Source organism: Pyrgilauda ruficollis, unplaced genomic scaffold (assembly GCF_017590135.1).
Source record: "Pyrgilauda ruficollis isolate IOZ18807 unplaced genomic scaffold, ASM1759013v1 scaffold23, whole genome shotgun sequence".
In the NCBI taxonomy this organism is placed as follows: domain Eukaryota; kingdom Metazoa; phylum Chordata; class Aves; order Passeriformes; family Passeridae; genus Pyrgilauda; species Pyrgilauda ruficollis.
This window is the reverse complement of record NW_024522539.1, coordinates 2591125-2616624: the sequence shown is the minus strand read 5'-3', so window position 1 is coordinate 2616624 and position 25500 is coordinate 2591125. Positions and strand designations below refer to the sequence as shown.

Here is a 25500-nt window from a genome sequence, read left to right as displayed (position 1 = left end):
GGCTGGAAGGCAGGAACTGACCAATCAACTTCCAAACCTGGCATCTAGTCAGATCTTTATTTCCACCTTGGGTCCCTCCAGCTTGCTTCCCAGCCTGTGGACACAAACTGCCCAGGCATTTCCTGTTCAAGGTGGTTTTTAAGAGTTACAGCCAGCCAAGGAAGCCAGCGTGGGTTGCCTGTAGGTGGAGGGAAATTCTTCAGGCACTGCTCCCAGCACATGAAATAATGATTCCAAATTATGCTGGGCTTCTTTCCAAAATGTTGTACCTGGTTCTGAGTAGAAATAGGACCTGATTGGACTCAGCTTTGTCAGTGTTATTGAAATAGAAATTCCTTCCACACTCAGACCTGAATTTAAGAGTGATTGGGAATTTTTTTCTTGCTCATCTTTATTGCCCTACAGAACCCCCCTGCTGCTATTCATCTCAGTTCAGCAAGACACTGGGTATCTTTTCTTTGTGTTGAGTGTTCCTTGAAAGAGAAAACCCTGGAAAGCTTAGAGAGGTTCTCCTGGCTCCTGACCATGAACCAAAGAGCTGAAAGCACTAAAAGCTTTAAAAGAGCCAGATTTTTATCTATCTTTATGTGATGCAAACTGGGCCAGCTCCTGCTCTCAAAAATACACAGTCCTAATCTTCACCACCCAGTGAGGAACCATCTGCGTTAGTCAAGGTTATGTTGTCCCAAGGAAGGGCAGTCTCTAACTCCGTGTAAGACTCTCAGTGCTCTGCTATCTGCCAAAGCCCAAATACCCTGTGCAAACCCCACCAAGACAAACAAAAAGGCTGGTTTCCAGAAGGCAGAGCACTTGCAAAACCCAAAGAAACACTGGCTCCCATTGTTCCACCAGGCTTTGCTATGTCAAACATCTGACGTGTAGGCGGGATCCTCTGGCTAAAGCGTTATGGAAATAGGAGCAGTGGTGATATTCCTTCCTACCAAGAAGTGGCACAAATGCCAATGGTTTTGATCAAAGGGCAGCTGAATGACATAATTTGCCCTCCTTTTTTCCCCTGAATCTGGAGCGAAAGAGAACAAAAGCATCTTTCCCACTGATATTGCCAACTGCAGCAACATCTCAAGAAAATCAATAGCACTAGAGCTGAAATCCTGAGACAACCACTATGCAAATGTTTTCAGCAGCATCTGATATTCCACTGCTGGATATTACCATCTCCTTTTGGCTGGAGATGAAGAATTATATGCAAAAGATGTGGAAATCAGAGACCAAGGTCTGAGCTTTGTTCTGACTCCCTGCATAGCCATGAGCAAGCTTCAACACCTCATTTTCCTCTTCCAGAAACAACAGAGTGACAAGCTCTGCAATCCTCTCAGAGTTCCTTCCCCTCTGGAAGCAATTCCATGGCCATACAGCTCTGGGATCATGTCAGGGTTTTTTTGGATCTTGGGCAATTTTCTTTGAAGCCTCTGCTCTGCTACAGGCTTCCTGTGTAAATTCAGGGCTAACAGGGCATTAGCATTTCTGTGACCTGGACTCCCTAGAAGAAGATGGGGATAAAACACTGCACAGTAATGACAGAGAAGGAGAGAAGAGGCAGAAGACCAGACTGACAGATCCTCAGTGTAGCTGACTGGCTGCACTTTACAAATGTCATTCTGATCTTTAATTTATGCAATGAGTAACTGAACAACAAATTCATTGACAGACTCTGCCCTACAACAACCTCACATGCAAATCTTACCCATCAGCCATGTCTAAACCTTTTTTTCCAAATAGGAAAAGGAAGAGAGGATGCCTGTTCCCCTCTGAAGAAATGCAGAAGTAGAAATGACAAGAGGATTAAACAAATTTTTTGCCTGATAAAATAGTGGCAAGTGGACTAGAGGCTGCAGCCAAGCCCATCTCAGAGTGCAGGATCAGGTCTTGGGTACAGCATCCAGTGAAAATGTGCTGCTGCAGGAAACGGCAGCAGGTTACTGAGGGATACCAGCTGCCCTGTCCTGCCTCTGCTTCAGACTGAGCTGGGTGCTTTCCTATCAGTACCTCTGCCATTCCCTTCTCTAAACACACTGTTCTCTTCCCCACTCCCTCCTGAAGTGCTGTGTGCTCCTGGCAGCCCTGTGCAAGCCACTGCCAAGTTCTGCTCAGGAACTCTTCTGTCTGTATATAAAAGTACTCTCTGGTCCTTCCAGGTTGCACAGGGCCTGTAAGTGTCACATACTATCACATCACAAACATCATGAAACCAAGCCATAAAAGCACAGATTGCAGCAAGATTCAAATCACCAGCCCCTCCCTGGCAGCAACAAACCTGACAGGTTGCTTAGAGAAGGGTAATTTTTAAAAGAAAACAGAGCTAAATTTTAATAAAATAATTTTTCTTTGTTTTGTCTTTTTACCCAGAAAGCTGTGAGCAGGTTTGTCCTCAACCACTCTGATCCGCCGGGCACCAGCAGGGATCACAGCAGCTTCGATGTAACCTACAGCAACAAAAAAGGGGTGAATGAAAGCAGGGCAGGGCCAGCCAGGATCAGCCATCCCGTATCTCCCTGAGAAAAACTCAACTCCAGGCTGGGGACTGAGTGAGAAACACTCCAAATGAGATCCCTGTGCTGGCAGCCAGTTCTCACTGCTGTGACAGGCGTGGTCATGACTAACATTTCAGCAGAAATGCATGTGTGTTGCTCAGCTGTGACTTCAGCCTTGTTAATTAGCTCTAATTAGATCTGCACCCTTCGAATCACCCTGGTTTTCCTGCAGTACTGGCAGGGATGCATGAGGACACTGAGAAGTGTGACTGTCAGGAGCAACACTGCACAGAACAGACATGTGAAATGATGTTTCCAAAAGATGCTCCTGCTTTGTCTTCCCTATCGAGGCTGTGGCATCAGAAAGGACTCACTTCTACAAAACCTTTTAATGATGCTAAAACTGAACACAGGGAACTAGTGGGACAAATTTTGGGGAAAGCTTGTTTTCATTTACATTTCAGCTCTGTACAAAAATTCTGGAGGATATAATGATCTCCTTGCACTGGGCTGCTGAGAATTCCACAGCTCAGATTTAATGCAATAACAGAGCTAGAAGTTTCTCCAGGACTGACCACTGGCCACCTCTAAACAACTTTTCGAAGACCAATTTTGACTCACAGAATACAGTAGGAATAAGCAGGAGCTACAAGGAAATGTAGCCTCTTTTCCCCCACTATGGACACATGTGGAGTTACAGACTTGCTCCATGGGGTGGAAGCGGTGCCTTCAAATAATAAAACAGAGAAACACCAGGGCCCATTTCAAAGAGCCAGGCAGAGTTTTTCCACTGGCTTCAATGGACTTTGAATCAGGCCTCTGTAGATGACACTAATCTCATCACAACCATGACTTGATTCCTTTTAATTGGCCACCCAGTTTACTTTGCAGTTATCATTTGGCACCTTTTTGGGGTTATTGCTGTCCTTTTTCTTTTAGATGTTAAGCAGCTTATCCTGTAAGTTCCCTCATCCACTTTTCTTGCTTTAAAGGGCTCTGTGAAGCTGTTCTGTGTCACTGATGCCTTTATGGGAATTGTGGGCTGTCTGGAGCAATGGGCTGGAGAAGTGCTGGCACAGGGAGCAGTGATTCCTTTAGCACTTAGCAGTGTTTAGGGAGCTATTTTAGGGATAAAAGGGCAGCCCTGCTTTTGCTGTGCTGATACAGGGAGGACTCCAAGGAGTATGGTGACAGTCTCTTCCACCTCAGGTCTAAGTGATTCTCCTTACATTGTGACATGGAATGAGATAGATTTGGGGTCTCAGACAGTGGATTCATTTCCTGAATATTCATTTCATGAGTAAGGCTTGAGCTCTTGGGTTTCATCAGGTGCAGGTAGGCGGCTGACTTGGGTCACAGCCTCCCTCTTTCCCTGATTTGTTGCATCTGAATGACAATTTCATCTGACCCTTCAGCTCAGTTCTCTTTGCACTTGTTCCTCCTCACTTTTCCCTTACTCAGGATATCCCAGAAATGGTCACTCATCCCTTGCAGGAAACCAGAGACAGGGGCAGCAGAGCTCAGAACCTTGTCTGTGCACAGAAGCCAGAGCAGAAGCTCTCCCAGCTGCTGTTCCAGCCTGGGTTTCACCAGGAAAAATCATTACTTCCAGGGTCAATTTTACAAAGGCAATACGGAAATCTGTTATGAAATCAGAGCAAACAGATGTTGGGCTTTATCCTAGACATTGCCAGGAGTTGGTTTTTCATCAGCTGAGATACGAAATCAGTCAATACAGAGTGGTTCAGATATCAAATATCCTCACTGCACCCCATGCAGCTGCATATAAACCCAACCAACAGCTACTCTAGACATGAACACACAGCAAAAGTGTGACCAGTGACAGTCTGTCACAGGGAAACAGCTCCTGATACACCCTGAACACCCCTGTTAGGAAGCCAGTCTGGAACATGCCCAAGTTTCAGGTAATTTAATGTACCTACTGGGGGACTATTTACTGATTTAGTTTTTAAACCAGATACAAATGCCCAGAGCTAAATCATGCAGGGGTTGGAGACAAAGTTACTCTGAATTTAGTGGAAGGCAGTCACTAAATGCAGTGAACTCTGGATCTGTTCCCTGACCCAGCAGCAGCCAGGAGTGTGTCACACTGCTTTAGAGATGAGCAAACTCTGGAGCTGTGCTGGAGGCTCAGCTCAAGCCATTAAATACACTCATTTCATCACTGTGCCATGAGAGAAACACCACGTGGAAAAGTGATTTTTATGTTACTTTTTACAATAGTAAATAGTGAAGTGTGAGCTATTAATAAAGTATTAATTCTGGAGACTGTTTGGTTTGGTCTCACACCAGATTTTTTCTCCTTGTGTAATTTCTAATCCTGATTGATGGCTTTGGGGGGTTGCACTCACAGCTCCTGAATAAGAAGGAACACACTGTGTTATCTTACTGTGCCACAAACCTGACTGCTGACCTTCACCCTCCTGTTAGAGAACTGCCAAATGCTCTGCAGAGGTTTGGATCTGACCTGTCCTCTCAGAGGTGAAGCAGAACCCTTGGGCATGTCCCACCAGGAGCACCTGGACACCCTCATTCATTATCTCCAGCAATGTTGGGTGAGTTAGTGGTCAAATTCTGCTGCAAACAGACTGGATATCACCCATGTAAATTTGCCACAGGTACAAACTTGGATCACCTCCACCACTCCACTCTGGTCCTCAGAGCTGGTGGGAGGCTTGTGGTCACAGATTCCTCATCTTTGAGATAAGTGCACCAGGAAACACCTCCAGTGTTTTCCAGGCACATTTTATTAAGCAAACTGTAACTGCAGATTGCCAGAAAGATTATCAAATGTCAGCTAGAATGACCACAAAAAGCCTCAGAGTTGGCCCCCAGTCAAGGACTCTCAAAGCTCTGTTAGGTCTAAGGATAATTGTCTGCAAGGCCAGGGTTTGCAAGGTTGAGCTTAAAGTTCATCTTTAAATGAGGAACTGGTTAAAGACTGATGAGATTTGGCTACTATCAGGCAGTATTTTTAGTAATTTCACCCATAAATCAGCCTGTTAAGATGAAGCTTTGAAAATACAACAGGAGAACTTTATTATTTGATAATTTAGTGCTGTACGCAGCATACTCCACCTTGGGAACAGTTACTTTGGCACACACCAATCTTTCTGGATAATCTGCATTACATCAGTGTCTCAGGAATGTAAGACTGTGATTGAAGCAAATCCTAGATACAAATTTTATGGTATAATTCGTATTAGGAGAGACACCAGAACAAAGAGGTGGCTTTGTCATCAAGGAGATTAATATGTGAACAGTGGCTACTGTATCTTCATTTAAATGCTGGAGAGATTTGCAAGAGGAAAGCAGCCCACACAGAAAAATCCATTGTTAGCCATTGTTATTACTCCCAGAAAGAACAGAAAGTTTGGTGTGAACTTCAGAATGCCATTGATCTACTGCAAAACTCTTCTGGTTCACACTGCAGTGAAAGATGGACTCAGAGGTGAAGGAAAAATGATCCCATGGCTGAAAGTACCAATCCCCGGGCACTGCGCCTTCCTGTCTTATCCCTGTACACACCAAAATCAGGTGTGAGAAGGTCAACAGTGCCCAGCCCATTATCAAACCTCCCAAAAGTGCTTTGAACAAACATCTCAAGGTAGAAGCCAAGGAGTTCGGGCTGTCCTGCTTACCTGCCAGCCAAGGCCAGCATAGCTTCCATGGCATTTCAGGGACAGGCACCAGCTGAGCATCCCAGAGTCCATCTCCTTCCCACCTTGCAGCTTTTGCTAATTACTGCTTGTTGCAGTAGAGTGCAAATTATGTGTCTGTTTTCTGAATAGCTGTGATGATTGTCCTTTGCTTTTAGCTTGAGAATAAATCCTGCATTGGCATCTGTCCACTTCCAGCCATGGGATAGCTCATTTGTAAGAAAATCATTTCTCTGAAGAGCCATGGATAAATTTCAAAGCCTCCTACTATTTCTGCAGAGTTGGTAACTGGGATTTCTAACTTGCACGTTCTGATGAAACCCCTATAAGGGATCTCTGAGTTAAAGATTAGGTAGAGTTCTATTTTCTTGTAATTTACATGTGCACCCTATTGACAAAAAAAAAGATATTTTTGTGTTGGCTAAAGATGCTCCCAGCCAGCACAACAATACTACTGTTTAAATTTCTTTTCATAAGTGCTGGACAAACAGCATATGCAATAAAAGCCCTACTTTTCCAACATCTTAAAAAGAAAAAATCCTAGCAAATATGTACTTTTCCCTTCCCAAAATATAGTTACAACAACTGGCATATCTCACTGTATTAGATTCTGCCACTTAAAAAAAATCCAAACATTCTTTTGAATTATAACCATAAATTTTTTTGAATCACAATCATAAATGAAAATCTTGATGTGGCTGAGAAAAATCAGGAGAGACAGACCCAGGTCTCTGAGCATCACAGGCACAACCTTGGAGAAGTTGTCAGTGATAAATCAGCTCCCCAACAGACAGGAGTACAATAGCTGTTCTTCATTTCTAGGTCCCCTGTACAGTGGCAGAGTGACAGAGGTGGACTTCAGAACAACTCTGTTTGGTTTTGAAAAATTATTTCGTAGAAATAGGTACAGGGCATGCTGCCAGTCGAAAGGAAACCTCAGTCTAAACAGTGCATTCAGCTGGCCTGCTGAAGACAGCCAGCTGCACACAAGTGTATGTGATGTTTAGCATCATAAATTAAGGCTTTTGACCTCCTCTCCAGCAGAAAAATGGGGTCCATTTCCAGTTGGATCACCCTGGATCACAGGTGGTAAGAGCTGAACTGCTGGATCTCCTCTGAGGCACTCTGAATGTTCCACCATCTTTCCCACCAGGGTGACAGAACCTCTGTGGTATTAAAGTTGGGGAAAAAAAGAAATAGATCTGGTTCTTTTTGCTTGGTGCATGAAAATTTGGCTTCCTTTCCAGGATAGGTTCCCTAAAAGGCTCTGCACTATATCTCTGACAAGGCAAGTGAAACAGTAAAAGGACTTGAAGTTTATCCATGGCTTTTGATACCAAATTTCCCCATCTAATCCGACAAAATGAAGATAAAGAACCAACACCAAAGGATTTCACCGACACCCACTGACACTGCAAACAGCATTCAAGTATCTTACACGAGAAACACTTGGGAACAGCCTTTGCCTTTGCCATCACACATGTGGAAACCTTCTTACAATGACTATTGGTTACTAAGAAACAGAAAGGAGTTGGCAGGGGTTTAGTTCAGTTCACAGGGCTCCACATCATCATTTGCAATCACAGGACACAGAAGGACCAATCCTGCAACCAGAGGAGTCCCACGGGCAGAGCCAAGGCTCAAGGCTGCAGCTGCAATTCCCCAAACAGATCCCACTCCAAAACAATCAATGTCTTGATGTTTGAAGTCTATTCTCTTTTGAAATAATAAATCAGCACACTGGACTTGGGGTCTTGGCCTTGACTTGGAATGCAGCCAGGTGGTGAGGATTTGCCACTGAACTGTGCAATCATTTACACACCCAAACATTGAACTTGTTATCACCAGAATATTGTGGATCTTTCTTTGCCCCAGCTTCGATAACATTTTTGCACATTTTTGCTAACTGTCAATTTAAAATAAAAAGCCTTTTTTTCCCTTGAGTAACACCATGTTCACTTGTGATACCCCAGACCTGGAGCTTTGTTTACTGCATGAAATTCAGTGGGTTCACTGAGGACCTGATTCTGCAAAACAGCAGCATGTAAACAGAAATGGATGGAAGCAGACATAAAATGTAATTAACTTTCCAAATTAAATTAAAAATAAAACAAAACATCTAATAAATGGCTATGAGGTTATACTGGTAATAACAATTATCTTCTAGATTAAGTGAGATGGCTAAAGGTGGAAACATTGCATTGACAAAGCAACACTTTGACAGGTTTGTGTGTCTGAGATGATCAGCAGAGAATCTGAATGCTTGAACACTGCCCACGAGTCATCAGGAATTCTTTCTGATTAGGTTCCAGGGCACTGGGGGTGAAAACCTCCTGCAGAATCCTGGCAGCCAATTAAGGCTGAAGCTGCTCTGCTCCTACAGCCTTGTAAAGTCACCACCTCAAGCAGTCTGTGTAGCTGGAAACGGGTGTAACCTCCTGGCAGCGACCCAGAAATTTTGTATTTATCTGCACAAAATGTTTTGTAGACTCATTGGAAAAAAGATAGCTACTCTTCAGCAGCATGTAAGAAATCCATGAAGGTTGTATAAGCTGCTACAGAAATGGAGAATAGCTGGGGTTTTTTCAATGGAAATAAGGAACTTTTCCCACCACTTGCAACAAATGCAAAAGACTTGATGTAAGTGGGGGGAAAATAATTGGGACAAAAGAGTCAAAGGCACTAATGCAGGAAACCATTCAACAGGTTGGCCAAGCACACAGATGTGCTCCAGAGAGATGTGGTGCAGGTGGGAAATCCTACCTACATCTCACAGGAGGTGACAGATCCCAGCTGGCCCCACAGGTGAGGAGGAGGGTGCAGAGGAAGAGGTCAGTGAACAAAATCAGAGCCTCAGACTTCAGAGCTGAGACCTGGACTAAGCACTGGTGCTGCTTTAGCCACTCAACTGAACTGAAGTGTGTGCTTAAAGGGGATTTTCATGTGCTTTGTGGAACTCAGCCCTGGAGCAGCACACTGAATGTATTTCTCCATACAGGAATGCCAGTTCTGTATTCACTGAATGGGAAATAATTTTTTTTCTGGACAATTGCTTCCTCCTGGAGCAGCTTCCAAGTTCTGGACATGGCTTTCCCTCCCTTTGGCTAATTAGGATGTGTGTGATAAGAGTTCTCAGAAGTGTAGTACAGAAACCCTGGAACAAAGACTAATTCAAACACCAAGCTGTACATACAATAATGTTTAACAAGAAAGGGAAAAGTCTTAATTCCAAACTCCTATATCCTATACTGGATATTTTTGCTGGCAGAGAATCAGTAAAAATATTCAGAGGGGAGTGAACTGTTCTTTCCTTTAGCTGAGATATTCTGATTATAACATGAATCATCTACAACATGGAACATGCATTATTCTGAGACCTCAAAGATGGTGCTGAAATCCAACTTCCCTCCTGCTGGGAAAGATTCTGTGATTTTGTCTCCTATTTAAAATCATCAGCACCAGTAGCACTCAGAATGAGAAACACAACTTCAGTCTGAATTTCAGGCAGAGGCAGTGGCTGATATCTGGGTGACCGAGTAAGAGGCAGATGGGATATCACACCTGAAGTGAGTTGGGGTTTGTTTTGTGTTCCTTAGGAACACAAACTAGGTGTTTTTGCTAGGTGACCCCAGTGCTACCCAAGAAGAAGAGCTGCTCCTGCTATCCCAACTCTCCTCCAGCAGGTAGGAGAAGCCCAGTGTTACTCACCCATTCCCTTGGTGTGGTTGAAGTCTCCTTTCACCACTTTGCAGGTTTTCCCATCTCCACTGCAGATCCCACAGCGATCCTCTTTGGCAGCTGAGCCAATGATCCCATCACAGCCAATTTTCTAATGACAACAACCAGAGACCCCCATTACTTCATTTGCAAGGTTAGAGCATCTCTAAATAATGAGGTCAACACTAAGATTGACATCTGACTGAAAACCTGAATGGAGAGAAAACATTGAACTCTTAATTAAACTTTTGAAATACCTGAAAAAAGACCTCATTAATGAGATGGCTCAAGATACCTGAAATGAAAGAGTAGTTCAGTGGAAGCAGGTCAGTTCCTTATCAGGCCAATTTCTACCACAGGACTGCCTAGGCAATTATGAAATTTTCCACATGCTTGCACTATATTAAGAATCAACATTCAATTGAAAAATAAATGATAAAAATCTAACAGTTTCACCTAAAGCTTCATTATAAATGGCGTTTTCATAATTTTATATATATACCTTTTTTTTTTTCCCAATATAAACCTACAATTCTGCTTCCATACAAGGGAAGAGTCACAATATTCTCCCTGTAGCTGTCGGGATTATCACTATAATCTTCCTTATTCACAAAGCATTCACAGGTTATGATGGTGAACATTCCACTCTTGCAGATCTGTCATTAATCTATATAAATTGTATTCTGTCCATTTAAGACCCTCAAATTGATCAGCAATCCACTCTTAAAACATAAATTTCTACTGAAATAAGCCTTGTCATTATGCAAGTTATTAGCAGAGATTGCACTATTAAAAATGAGTTTAAGATTTATTCTGCATAGATAAACAGTTTCTTGGCAAATGAGTAGCAGGACTGTCACTAGTAAGACTTATTTGAATAAGGCTATTGGGTCTCTCCCTTCTTTGCCTTCCTATGATGAAGCCAGAGGAAAGTTGGAGAGATATCTTAGGGAACAATCAAAACAACAAACATTTTGAAAAATAGGGTAAGCAGGGAAATATTAAGAGAACTCGGGCTGTTTATCTGAGCCTGTCTGCATGTAAGCAATGCAATTTGGATCAGAATTCCAACATTCCCCTTGTTTCAGAAGACCCTGGCCACTGCCTGAGTCCAGATGTATTTCAGGGATCAAAGACTGCCAGCATTCCACCATGTGCTGATGCAAAGCTTGTCTGGGTAAATCATTAGGGACCGACATGCTGAGAGAGGGTGATCATCCTAAACACACACCAGGGAAATGCTGCTCATTAACTGGCACAGCACCTACATTGGTGCACAGGAACAGCAGGAAAAAACCTGTATAAATGCATAAATGGGAGTTAAAAGAGGGAGGAAGAAGATCGTGGAGTTTCTGGCAGTTGCAATTCTCAAGCCTGAACTTCACGCCCATGTCCAACAAATAATTTTGGGATATTGAACGTGATTCTGCCCCCAGAACAGAAGGATGTCCCAGCAGTTCTCCTTCCAGGAAAATCAGGATGATTTATTAATGGGGTTGCTGAAAGGCAGCTGGAAATAAATGTCTGCCTGCCACCCTGCTGAGATACTGGAAAGGCTGTGTTTAATTTAAGGCTCTGGTGCTATCTTTTATTGTGCTGCATTGTTATTAGCACTATGTGAGCACACACATGAATAAAGGGAACATAATGAGTGTTGAACCACACTTATTCCCAGAGCTACATGAGGAGTCTGTAGCACTCTAACGGAGGCAGGGAAAGAATGAGGAGTTGGCAATCACATGCTTTGTATTTACGCTGGAGTTCCCCAGATAATGGAAACCAGTGTGAGCCAGCAAAGCTTGGGAAGGCTGAGTCCCCCCTCATCTGGGACTGGGGCTCAAGACATGGCATCTCCTCACACCTTTACTTGCTCACTGACACCCTTCCACTGGAGAGGCCCTTGAGAGGCATGGAAAGAACCCACTGAATCCACAAATGTAACACCCAGTATCTTTGCTGGTTTTTACCTTTCATCTTCACCCTATGCCCTGTGAGGAAGGAACTGGGAACGGCCCTTGCACCCTCCTCTTCAATGGCACCATTACTCCCATTCACAGGGCAAACTTTTCCCTCAATCCAGGCCTTGAGACTTAAAGCGCCCATCACATTTGGGTCAGGAAATGGCTTCTTACAAAGGAATATCTCTAAGAGAATAAAACACTTTTTTTTTCTTGGCTACAAGATGAAAATTGGTGCATTCTTGTTACTTTATGGGGGGAAAATACCTTGGAAGCACTTTGTGTTGTCTACATAAACATTAGAGCCCGTTTCCCCCTCCCCAAGCCTTCCAATCATTTCCAAACTGAAAGTGCATTTAATAAGAGTACATTTAATAACAGTACATAATGAAACAGCTTTGGGTAAGATTTGACAGTGGATTCCAAAGCTGCAAAGTCATTTAGAAACACATTGCAGTATTTCTGACCACCTTGGTCACTCTGATCCTCTGAGAACTCCCCACATGGAAAATAATCTCAAAACCACCACCATGGCCACTCTTAAAACAAGTGGATCAGTGAATCAAAGGGGAAGAGACAGGACTGCAAGGGCAGAACACAGTGGCTGTCACCTTTGTGGGTGCAAAGCATCTGCTAGCAGTCCTTGGGCTGTTAACTGAGAGATTTCTCCAAGGTGTGAGAGCCCCTAAGACTCCAGCACTGGTTGGAAAAACCATCCAGTGTGTACATCAGCAGCTTCCCACTGACAATATGCTCTGTGTATTATACTGCCCATCCTTTACCTACAGAGCTGTCCTCAGCCTGCAGAAATCTTCCCAAAACGTGAAGGCTTGATTAACCATATGCAAAGGGAAAATCCCAAGTTTCACTGCTCAAAAGTCAAGTTTTCACAGTGCAGAAAGAATCCCTTAAAACCTAAATAGTTCAAGGGAGTTGTTTGATCTTTGCCATCTCTCACTTGCTTTGTGTTGCTTCCTGTCCACTCCAACCAATCAAGGTAAGGGAATTCATTAAATTAAGAAGCAGAAAAGGGAACCTTTACATTCTGAAGAAAGAAAGACCCTGTAAATAACAACATCCTGTGTGTTTTCTGACCCAAGAGTTATCCTGCAGATGAGCAGACTGAGCCCACAGACCAGCCCATCCAGCAATTGCTGGGTACTTTCAGTTCCATCAGTCTTGAATGGACTGGTGAGAAGGGAAGCAGCTTTAAAACGTGGGAATGCTGGCAAGAAACATGAAAATAAGTATTTCAGGGCTTCAGGTACTCAGCATGGACAGTCAGAAATATGTCCACAGGTTTCTTAAGGCTCTTCCACCCAGGCAGTACCTTGCTCTGACACCATATTTTGAAACTAGCCACTGATCTTTAAATAGGCAGGTAACTGCACGTTTGCTGAGCCAAAGACCTGAAATTAATTCTCTTTAAGCTGATATCTCTATCCACCCTTCCTTCCCTCCCTCCCTCCCTCCCTCCCTCTCCTTCTCATTTTTATAATTAAACATCTGAAAGTACTGCTTGTTGGGTGGTATTTCCAGCTTCAGTCATAGCTGGCTCCAACATAGGAAAACTCTTCTCTTTTGAATACGTATCACTTGGATTCTTCTATGTGAACTATTCTCTGTATTGCTTGGGTATTTTTAAATTATATTTTTATTTGTATTTTCAATGGCTGTGAAAGAGCTCAATTGATACAGCTTGTGAGAGTATGTTTTGCTACATAAACACAATTATTTTTGTTATATACACCCACTCTGTGAAAGAAATGACATTGTAGGCTCACAAAACTGTAATGCTTCCCATATGCTGAACTAACTGGCTGTCTCAATGGATCAAATATAAATATTGATGCAACATGTGCCACTTTACAAATTAATCATGTACAGAGCAGGCTGGTTATGACAGATTAATCTACACTGCCAATTCCTTCTGTCCATAATATCCAATGCCATTGATACCTCCGGGGATGGACCACATGAAACAGGAATGTACAGATGTGAGCAAGTGACATTCAGATCTGAGGGGAAGAGAATTCTTATTTCATTGTTTTAAACACGTCTGCCCCTGTGGAGGGTCGTGGGGGCTGTCAGGGCTGGATGAGGTGAGTCTGGGTCCCTAATCAAGCAGTTCATCTCTGAGATACTTCAATTTCTGTTCCACAACAAATTTTGTGCAAAGGGCTGGAGTCCGTGCAGGAGTTAGTTCAGCAAATATCCTCCTGTCATTTCCCAAGCCTTCAGATTTTGTCTGAATCAGAGCAGCTCTGCTGGATCAGGAGTTAGACACATCCTATTTTAAATCAGCATTATCTCATCTGCATTAGATCTGCAATGTCATCTGCCATTGACTTTGTGCTTAGATCCCTCAGCAGCTCATGGGGGTGTTAGACACAATAATTCATGATTTTTCACATATAGATATTGACGGCTATGTGCCAAAGCCTCTGTGTTCATGAGAGAACATGCAAATAATACAAAGCTCTTTCCCATCCCAGGAACTCCTTTGCTTCTGCTCTATTATATGCTTTCCATGGGACAACATGGAAGAAAAATTGGGGGAAATAGCATGGGTTTGTTTTTTTTATACCTCACTGCAAAGTACACCACAAATTAGTAGGATATTGATAAAGATTTCGTTTTGTCACTATGCTTTACTCACCAAAATCCATTATACTCTTTTTAACCTCAGATTACATTGCTACAGATACAGACACAGAAAAAAAACCAAAAAGGCAATTATACAACAGGTTTCTGCAGTTCAGACAATCCTTCTGGATTTTGTGCACATGCACTAAATAATTTATCAAAGTTCAGTGCTAAGCCAAGTTGTTGTATGGAGACAAGCTACCCAGTCTGGAACATCTTGTACCACAGTTTGTAATGCAGGAATATGAATAATACATGGAAAATACTCAAGTGAGGAGACAAAGCCAGAACTCCAGGCATCAATCAAATGCAAAAAGTGGGTACTAAGTATCTAAAAACTGTTTGCCAGAAGCAGGTCCAGTAGACAACTTCAATTTCTCCTCTGCTACCTGTGGCACTCTCCTGACACTCTGCCTACCCAGTTTGCAGAAGCTATTTTTGAAAATCTGACCATTTTCCAATTTGTGCTCCCCTTTCATAGAGTGTGACAATCACTTTCAGAAGAAAGTAGTTCTGTAAAGATTTTGTTGTGCCAGGACAGCCTAATATGTGGCTTATTATCATTAAACACACCGTGGATTCACCAGCCAGTTGAAAGGAGGTGTGATATGACAAAACATTAATGAGAAAACTGCAGATAGAGCCAAAACATCTTCACCTCTTAAATTGTTAAATCACAGCAAAGACTGCCCTTGATCTCTAGCCCAGTTCTTGCTATACAGGAGGTCTCTCTTTTCACAGAGACCTTAAATTACATCCTGAAGCACAATCTGTAGTCCCCACTGGAAAGTTCTCATGCTGTCATGAGGCTCAGGCTAATCCTCCTTTGAGAAAAGCCAGCACAAGGTCATGTGCATCATAACAGTCAGCTGAGCAGCTTGTCTTCTTCTCACCCCTCTGCTCTGTGACATCTGACACTTTTTTTAGCTCCACTTCTGCCAGCAGTTTTGAATTAACCTCAGCAGCACAGAGCAAAACACAGTAAGGGGTTAGAAAGTGCCCTGTTCTCATGAGTGCTCTCTCATCAAACACACACCCCACAGGTCCAGAGAAGAAAAAACCCCTCAGGAATCCTCTCCCTGAAAGCCATTTGTCACTTGAAGGGAAATGGGAGGAGATGAACCCAGTGTGAGGTGCAGGTTGCACAGCCCTACCCCACCTTCCCCATGGCTGCAGTGGCCATGACAGGGAAGGCAAATTGCTGCAAAGCCTAAATTAGCACTCACCCTCCTCCTCCTCCTCCTCCAACACATCAGGCTGCTCTTGTTCTCCAGCCTGCTACAGATTTTCTGTCTCTGAAAAATCTCTGGAGAAAATAAATATTCCTTGCTAGAAAACCATGTGCATTTTGAGGAGGAAAGGTCAAAGACCTATGCTTTGAACAGGGGATCCAGTTTGCTCAGAGGATGGTAAAAAATGGTGCATTTGAAACGTTCAGCCTCAAAAACAACTCAAATTAGGAAAAAATTGAATTAAGACCTTATGATTAATCTCAAAAACAAGGAATAAGGCTAGAGTAAGTCTAAGTGATTTAGGAACCCCCATGTTAAATTTAGGGTTGACTTTGCTCTTTGGTGCTTCTATGCATGATCAAAGTAATAATCAAGTTTACTCACTCCAGCTGCCTTCAGGTGTAAAGGATAAATACAGAGATGCTGCTGCTTTTGATGCTTTTGTTTCAGCTGACAGCAAAGGCTTCATTGACACCTTTTAGATTGGAGTTCAGCTTTAAAGAGAAACTGTCGTAACTTCAAAAAGTACAACTGAAGAAAAATTCCCTTAGTGCTCCAAATCTGGGGCATTTTGAGACTTCAGAGAATCTGTTCCTGCTTTCCTTCTCAAAACCCTCCTCTCCTTGCAACAGTTTTTTCTCTGCCATGTTCATCTACATTCATTCATCCTCCAAGAATGATTCACAAGCTGCGTTTAGGAGCATCTAGTGAAGGAAGAAGATCTATTACATTTCCTGGGCTAGTTGTTCACAGGCAATGGTTACTGCTAATTTGTCTGTTGCACTGACAATGTGTCATTCCTGCTTTTGAGAGCTTCTAACTAGAAGGATTACATAAGAAAATAAATAACAGTAATACCACCCTCTGATTTCAGCACTTATTCTCTTCTCCAGGCCCCCTGCAATGCTTATTGCCAGGCTTTGTCTACGCCGGGTAAAGAAACAAGGAGAGGAGTAATTAAATGAATATGGCAATAAAATTGGTTTAATAGGCAGCTAGTTAGACAAGTATCTGTGGCAAATGGGGTACACAGGCACATATGGCAATTCTCAGCACTGCACTGCATATATGGCAGAGGAGTATTATAAATGAGTTCACAGGGCTTTCAAATCTGCTCGGCTTGAACTGATCATTTCACATTTTTTCTCAGCCAGATGCAAATGGACTGAATGTTCTGCAGCTGTCATCACCTCTCTGCACAGTTAAAGGCAGTTGCCCCCGACTCAGAGTGCAATTTGCTTTTCGTGATGTACCTCCAGTGCTCTGTGCTCATAAAGGAATTCATTTGGAGGGAGCTGGCTACTGATCCTCCCTGGATGAAAAAAAGGTGCCTTGCCATGATGTCTGATTTACCATTTGTGGCAGTTCTGAAGGTTTGGAGCAATAAAACTGGCCAGCCCAGAGTAATGGTCAATGGCACACAGCTGGAGGTGCACAGCTGGCCTGACTATAAAAGGTTATTAATGGGTTTTTGTTTTAGCTTTTTTCAGATATAGCCAAAAACTGGGAAAAATTAAGTAACTTGGGATGCACCATGAGCCTGGCTCTATGTGCAAAGCACTTTGTATTATAAAGAATCAAACTTGTACTGGCTCCCAGACTATTGCTATTCATATTCTTCATTGGAATAAATTAGAAAGAGTGAATTAAAAATGCCTCTTCAGCATCATTTGTCAAGAAACAGTGGGAAGTGTCTCCTCCAGCAGTGCAAAATTCAAACCAAAGATTTTTCACTTCTCTCTTTGCATTGTTATTAGTAAAGCTGCTTTATGCCCCCAAAGCCTCTCTCACACCCAGGTGGGTATTGTGCTCATTTATCTCCCTGCCTGGAAGGTTCAAAGCAATAAAAACTGGAATTTCTTAACCACTCACAGAAATCAGAAATAATGTCAAATTTGGTGTGCCCTGTGCCCCCAGGGAAAACCAGTGAAGTTAGTGGAAATAAAAAGTGATGCTAAAAAGCTGTTCTGGTGGATACAGCAGGCTGGTTAATACCAGGAAGAGCAACTCCTACCAGAGGATACAGATCTAGATGAGGAGAAACTTAAAGGGAAGAACTGCCAGGAAGAATCCAGCTCTGGCAAGGCTGCTGTAGCCAAGTGAACTGTCGTTCCCACCACTGTGGTGTGTGCAGCACACTTTGAACATGTGCTCCATGACCAGGAGAGAGGAAACTCATGCAGGGTCTGCCCTGTCAAACTGACAAATGACCTGAACCCATCATCAGGAAAACCCACTCCAAACAACTTCTTGTCTTTTATGATCTTTGAATACACATTTTCTCATCTTTCTTCCCTTGTCCAAACATTAAATCTCCATCTTATATGGGTCTACACAACTCCATTAAATTTTTGAGGAACCTGAAGCACCAGCTCTAAGAGCTGCCCTCCTTAGCATTCAATGTGTTACAAACTCTCTCAGCAAACCATGAAGTTTTATTACAGAGATCTCCCACACCTCATTTTGAGTGTGTGTGTAATTTGGTTAGAGAGAAATAATCACTGCAATAGTTATAGGCTATCACTCTAAGGAAAAGAGAATTCAATCTGAAAACTCTGGCTCATGTAGCTACAGGAGCTGAGGAGCCACTGGTACTGAAAAGCTTCCTCAGTATTTCTGGTGGACCAGAAAAGCATCATGATTCTGGCAAGATAATGTTTGTAACAGGCTAGTGACAATTTGTAAGCTGATTTGCAGCTTCAGTGCTTTTATCAGTGATTCCTCTAATAGCCAAAAAAGAGCAGTTAAGCAGGCCAGATTTCCCTTCCAATCTGCTCCCCTCACAGAAGTCCCTTCCCACCCAAGCCATGCATACAAGCAAATGTGATTTTTGAGCATTCCCAGCTGTTCAGGAATAATATCATACCTCGGGCATTCAGCACAATTCTCAGACCAATAACAGGGCCATGGAGCACTTGTAGTGGGCCTTATAAAACAGGGCTGTCCCCTCCCCTCAGGGACAGCCCCCCAGCCCCCAACACAGTGCTGCCCCAGACTGAACCTACCACTAGAAATAGAACAAGAGAAGGTTACTCCACCTGGCACTTGCCATGTACACAGAGGTCTGTCTCGTAAGGCCCGCAGGGAGTTCCATCCAGGACTCTGTCTGTCACCAGCACGGGAGAATCCTTGCCCAATGGGGAGCAGAAGAGCTCACATGGCTTATCTGGGAAAAGAAATATGACAACCACCCTTGGGAACAGCACAAACAAGTGTCTGAGGCAATGGTGATGCATTCTCTACATGAATACATTTGGATATCTCATCTTTGAAGCAACATGAGGCTTTCAGTTTAGGTCTGTCATTTCCCCACTGTAAATATAACTATTTAAAGGGTTACACTGGTGAGACTGGGCTTTAACAGCACAGAAGACCAATTAGTTGATATACTTTTGTGTATCTGTTTGTAAAGGGAAGATGTTTACTACAGGGAACATTCATCAGTCTGATAACAATGATCAAGTCATTTAGTCTCAAAAAATTCAGGCTACAGCCAGTGATTTTAGTAGAACAAGTTCTCCAAACCATTTCCTATCCCACCAACATCTGGCTGAATAGCAAATGAACAGCAAGACCCAGAAGAAGTGTTAAAGAATGTAGGTGAGATAAACAATCATGCTGAAATGTCCTGAAGTGACATAAATTATGTCATAGGGAATCCACCTTTTTTTTTTCCAGCTCCAAACTAACTGGAACTTTTTCATATTTAAATTCCCAGCTCTCTGATTCCCAGTCTGAAATTCCCAGTCTGATTCCCAGATGGGAATTTCAGACTGGGAATCAAATTAAGGCACTTCTCTCCCATCATTTCAAAAAGATGAGTAAAGCACTGACAACTCTATGTTCTGTTAAGAAGGCCAAAGGAACAGCAGGGCGGCAGAACAATTAATTGTAATTAGTCTTTCAGCTGTAGCTAAAGGGGGCCTATTGCAGCTTTCTCACCAACAATGGAGCCCTGCAGATGAGAAACTGCAGTGAAAGAACAGCAAAGAATTACAGAGGGAGATGAGAAAACTCACCATCCACGATGACAGCTGTCAGGAGGCTTTTCTTCTTGCTGGTGTACCTGTCGTGGGCCTGGCACTGCTGGTCCCTGAAGCTGGGCACCCCTTTGGGGCAGGGCAGGTTCTCACACACCGTGTGCTCCACGTTGGCCCCCCGGCAGTTCTTCCCACCCGGCCCCGGGCTGCAGCAGGGAACAAAACCAGGGTCAGCACCAAACACCTGGAATGTTCCATCTTCCCCCTTCCACCCTGCTTTGCCTCCTGCCTCAAATACTCCTGAGGATGGAGACACAGCAAACATCCCATCAGCACGTGTCCTCCTTGCAATTAAAATGCCACAGAAGCAGCTATAACTTGCACTGTAGGCAGGGTATCCAGAAACAAACATGTGCTGCAGATAACCTCCATCCATGAAATCCATGCCATTCCACACATTTGTTTTTTAAACATACAGGAAAGGCCACTAATGCCACATCAGAATTAAGCACCTGCAAAACTTATCTGTTTTTATTTATGAATCCCCAGAGAAGAAGGAAAACTCAAACTCTCAGCAATAGTCAGTATTTTCTTTGCAAGATAAAACAGAATACAAACAAAAAACCCACAGGTAAGCATGGAATCTGGAATTCCAGTCCCAAGCCTTGCACTTATGAGCTTAAGCCTGGGATTTCCAATAAACAGTGCAATCCAAGCCCCTCCTGGCACATGTCTGAAACAGCGACTGTGTGAGACATTCTGGTAGGCAGCCACCTTTCACTGTATTTATGTCAAAAGAATCCACCAACTAAAGGAACTGAAAAAAATCAAAGTCCATTTATGCTGCTGTGACCCTTTTACATGACAAGGGGGGACTGAAAAAGGGATGCCCTGTTTAAGCCAATGGTTTTCTCCTCAGTCCCACTGTACAACAATAGCCCACAGCCTAGACAGGAACACAAGGCAGTACAACTCAAAAGCCTGCACGTGCAAACTGGCTTATGACACATTCCTTACAACCATGGGGAGGCAATGCATGTAAATGTTCAAAGAAATTACAGAGAGGAAAAACCAAATCAAACAGTGAAGCAACTGGTTTAAAAAAACTGATAGTCCCACAGGCTCAAGAGTCAGCTGGCAGGAGTAGGGATTCCTGTAAAAAAAATCCCAAGACCAAATATATACAAAATAAAAGATAAATCCCTTAGCCAGTATTTCTGGACAGTGAATAAACCAGCTGCAGAAGTGGGCTGAGGCCAGGAATCTGAAGCAAAAGAAGATCACGTGTGTATCTCCAGCCAAGAATGTATATGAGCAAGAGAATTTTAAAATCAGTGTGCAATGTTGGAAGGAGCATTTCCTGTAATTTAATGAACGATGATGAATGGATTTAGGTTTGGTCAGCACTGTAGCTGACAGCAAAGAAACCAGCTCAGTCCCTTTTTCAGGAAAATGAGCTGGTAAAAATTAAACCTGGATATTATAGACATGCAACTGCAGCTCAGATAAGGAGAGGAATAAACAAGAATATCCTTTTCACATGATTAGAGGTCAACAGCAACAATTGTGAGCCTATCCATCATCTAGGCACGTCTTCAAAGTGACTGTGTTGCTATGCAGAATTTCAGCCCCAATTTAAAAAGAAAAGCTTTGGGTACTTTGTGCATAGAAGAAAACACAAAATCTGAATAAAGTCAGAGCTACTGCGCTTGGAGGGCTGCTCCCAAGGCTGTGAAGTTATAATAAACACAGTTGGGTGGCCAGTTAAACGACACCATTGTAACCTCTTCAGGACCCCAAAATGATAAAGAGACTTCCAGATGGGCTTTAACTAACCTGAGGGATGAAGGACAACACCTACATTTCATCCTGAATCAGAAAAAATCCAAGCCCATGCAGAGAGCATCGACCACTGTGCAGGAGCTAAACAGCACCCACAGCTCTCTGCATGCATGAAAACCTTCCTGTTCTTATGCATCACATCCTGACCTACAGAGCATCTCAAGGGGCTTTGCCAACACAGCTCTGAGACACTGATCATTGCTCCCCAAGCCCAGAGCAAGCACTCCTGCAAAACTGATCTCTATGGCACATTGGCTCACTTTGGTCTGTAGATCCAGACCAGCCCCTCCTCATTCACTGTAGTGCTGGAGGGGAAACACAGCATCAGTTTTTCTGCCAAACTACATGTATCTAACTCAACTGTATCCACCTCTGAATCACTGCAATGGGAAACCTCCAAAGGTGACCCTTCAAGCCACTTGCACAGAACCTATTTCAAGTCACTCCAGGATTCCAACCCGGTCATCGCAGCTTGTGAATGAGAAATTTCTCAGGGCTTCTGCCCAGCTCTGCTGCCCATTTCTCCCCTGTACTCTTGCAGCAAGGATTGCCCAAGAGGGAAAAGGCTGCCAGCATGGCAGAAGGAGCCAGGATGGTGTGAGGACTTACGGGGGGTTGTCACATTTCCGCTGCCTGAAGCGCACCCCTGTTCCGCATGTCCGGCTGCACATACTCCACTGGCTCCACACGCTCCAGTCCCCGTCCACGTGCTCAGGGATGGGGGTTTTACTGACACACTCCCCAGCTCGGCACCACTGCAAGGCAATCACGTTAGCACAGCCTGGGAAGAAGCCCTGACCTTGCACAGGTGGACTTTAAAGGATGGCTGAGGGATTGCAACAAGTCCATGTTTAAGTTTCTAAGGATTCGAGGCTTTGGTGAGATGGCAGTAGGAGAAGGAGGAAGGGAGGAGGTGAAATGTAAAAATTTAAGTGTCACTCTCAACAAGCCCCTGAAGGGGTTTCTGTCATTAAAAAAAACAATCACAGAACTGAGCCCCTTACTTCATAAAGCAGATAATTATCTAAGTACTAAGACTTAAAGCCCCACGATTCACAGAAACTGAGTCCAAGAAATTATACCCTAAAGCAATGCCTTCATCAGCACTGCTCCCAGTATGTACAAAATGATTGAAGTATTTTGGACCTAACTTGGCTCAAGCCCCAAACCCCTCTAATTCTAATAGGTTGTGCTGGCTCCTGACCAAGCAGCAAACTTGGCCTGGCCAGGATGTGACACAGTGAGCACTGCTAAGAAACCTTATGAAAGAGTCACCAGGACTCCTCCAGTTAGAAAAACACAGGCCTAAAAACCTTTTTTTTCAGCTTTCTTGTCATGGTTTCCAGGACCCAGTTTTTCTTGTCATTGTTTATCTTTATTTGCAGGAAAAGAAAAGGTTCCAATCCTTGATTTCAGAAGCCAGCTTTTTAATTTTACCCTTTCTTACCTCCCCAACTACACCATAGGGAAAAAGAAAAAATATTAGAGTCCAAAACCAGTAAGTAGGGGGCTGAGAGTTACCAAACCAGTCAAGTTCCAGAAAATACATATGTAAATAAATACAGTCAATTATACTTCAAAAGGAACAGAACATCACTGAATTTCAGCTCAATTATTTTGAGCTACTTGTAGAAACTATAAAGATTTTAAGTAGCCTCTTTTTCTTCTCCATCTTCCACACCTCCCCACATGTCAGGCTAAATGCTCTGCACACTTTCTATCTCCAGTAACAACCCAGAACAGAACCAGCTATGGGTTTATGGTAAATACTGAACATCTTGGAAACATTAGTCCCAATGCTGGGAAACAAGAAGTGACTGCTGCTGAGCATCCTGATTACCTTGTCTGCGCCACATTCGGTGCCATCCAGAGGGGGGTCCAACTTTGTTTTACAGGATGTGTCTCCTTCCACCAGGCACCAGAGCCCAGCACACATCAAATGCTGTAATCACAAAGCAAGGAGGTGTAGTTATTACTTATGGAGATGCCAGCCATCATTATGGGATACACTTCAAAGTTCAGGCAGTCTTTCTCAAGTGAATCCAGAGGCATCCAGTTGGTTTGGGAGCAATTATTTTTTAAAGATTGATTGGCATTGAGTGGTGAGGCTGGAAACATGAAAGAGATTGATGGATGCCACTGACAGGAGCAAAACCTACCCCCCAAAAAAAGTACGCTATTTAAACAGATTTCTTTTCACAAGAATAAATCTGGTCCATTAAAAAGGAATCCTATATGGGAGGCCACGTTGGGTGCTTTGGAAGCACGCCAAATGCTTAGATGTCCAAGATACTTAATTACTCCTATTTTTAAAAAAAAGATACTCAAGTAACTGCAGCTGGTGGTAGCAATAATGAGCCAGCAATGCCCCTGGGGACAAGGCGGAATGAGAAAGGAAAGGATGTCATGGTGTGCTGTACAACAAGGGGGAGCTTGGTGACAGGCAGGGTCAAAGACTGAGAATATTCTGGGCATCATTCCTCAGTGCTGCTGCTCTGCTCAGCCAGTGTGTGCTGCAGGGACCTCAGTGGTGATCACAACTGTGACCTGCCAGACCAAAACGTTTTCAGAATTTAAGAAAAAGCACCAGGAAAAGGGACCTTTGCATGGGTAACATTTTCCATAGCATCCACCATGCTTTGCATTCCATGGAAGGGGATGATTCCAATACAGTGCTGCATAGCTGAGTACCAAAAGAACAACAAAGAAGAATTACATTTCTTCCCACTATTGTTCACATTTCAATGTAATGGTAAAAAGATGAGAAACCTGACTCTAGTGCCAGCTGGTCTTGTCAAGATTTATTGCACCTCATTAAATAGTTGAGTCAACACGCTTGAGCCTCATGGTTCTTCCCCAATGTAATGTAAGAGACTGTGGGTGCATGTGTGTTTTGTGTACAGGCATGTTGGTATGTCTCTATAAAACAGATCATGTCTCTATAAAATAGATCTGTACAAGAGAGGGTGCAGATGAGATAAATCCCAGTCCCAGCGATGATGTAGAACATACTGACACAAAACAGTTATCACAGCAGTATCTGTATCCTGCTCCATTTCCACATTTCTTTCTGGAAAGAGGATTTTTCACCATTTAAACCCAAAGAACATTCACAAAAACTGGAAGCAGACAGCATAATTCAGCATCTGTATTAACCACAATGCAGAAAGTCATTGTCAAACAAACAAACAAACAACCAATGGCAAATACTCCAGGGAAATCTAAATCACAAAATTTTCAAGACATTTTCTCTGAACAAATAGAGCATATGGGAAAATATTAGTCTTTAGTAATTTTGACTAAATGACTGTGACTAATTAGTGGTTTACCCACAGCTCTGAAAGCACTTAAGCACCAATTAGCCATGAAGACATCACACACAGTTTTATTGATAGGTATAGAGAGGCAGAAGCATTGACAAGGCAGAGATTTCAGAGCTTACTGAGAAATTCATTGTTCCACCTCATAGCTCCCAGATTCTCCACCCTCTGCCTTCTGGAGAAGACTAAAATCAAGAAGTACAACAATTAACCATCCATAAGCATTACAGGAAGAACACAAATCGAGGCAATAAACCACAGTGTGAAGGCACTACCAGCAAAACCTCCTTCCAAACTGTGCTACTTAAAATGAAGGGAAGCTTTGGAAATTAAAGATGCAGACAGCAAGTATTTCCACTTTTCCAGTCTTCAGCCCCTTTCTTGCATATAACCACAAACCTTCAGAGCAGAATGTGAGGAGAAACACTCCAGCCAGACCTCTTGAATGACTCAGACAGAAATTTTGCCCCCGAAGGAAACTCTCTGCTTCTGCCTTCTGTCAGAGGAACATCCTGGCTGAAGATGTGATGAAATCCCATCCCTAAAGAAGTTGTTCTAGACACACATGATCACCATTGCTAAATATCTGTGCATTACAGAAGACCAGTGTTTGCTCAGCTTCAGGTCCCTGGA

At 43.2% G+C, this 25500-nt stretch overlaps 1 protein-coding gene across 1 annotated transcript in view; it reads right to left on the bottom strand.

Moving 5' to 3' along the window:
• The window catches only part of ADAMTS17 (ADAM metallopeptidase with thrombospondin type 1 motif 17), a 153795-nt gene that overhangs the window by 39751 nt on the left and 88544 nt on the right, over window positions 1–25500 (bottom strand). The window contains exons 11-15 of the mRNA XM_041469127.1: window positions 23388–23489; window positions 22157–22302; window positions 19745–19911; window positions 18764–18891; window positions 9881–10001 (exon numbers count right to left, since the gene is read on the bottom strand). Coding sequence (XP_041325061.1) covers window positions 9881–10001; window positions 18764–18891; window positions 19745–19911; window positions 22157–22302; window positions 23388–23489 — 664 coding nt within the window. The remainder of the gene's footprint in view (window positions 1–9880; window positions 10002–18763; window positions 18892–19744; window positions 19912–22156; window positions 22303–23387; window positions 23490–25500) is intronic.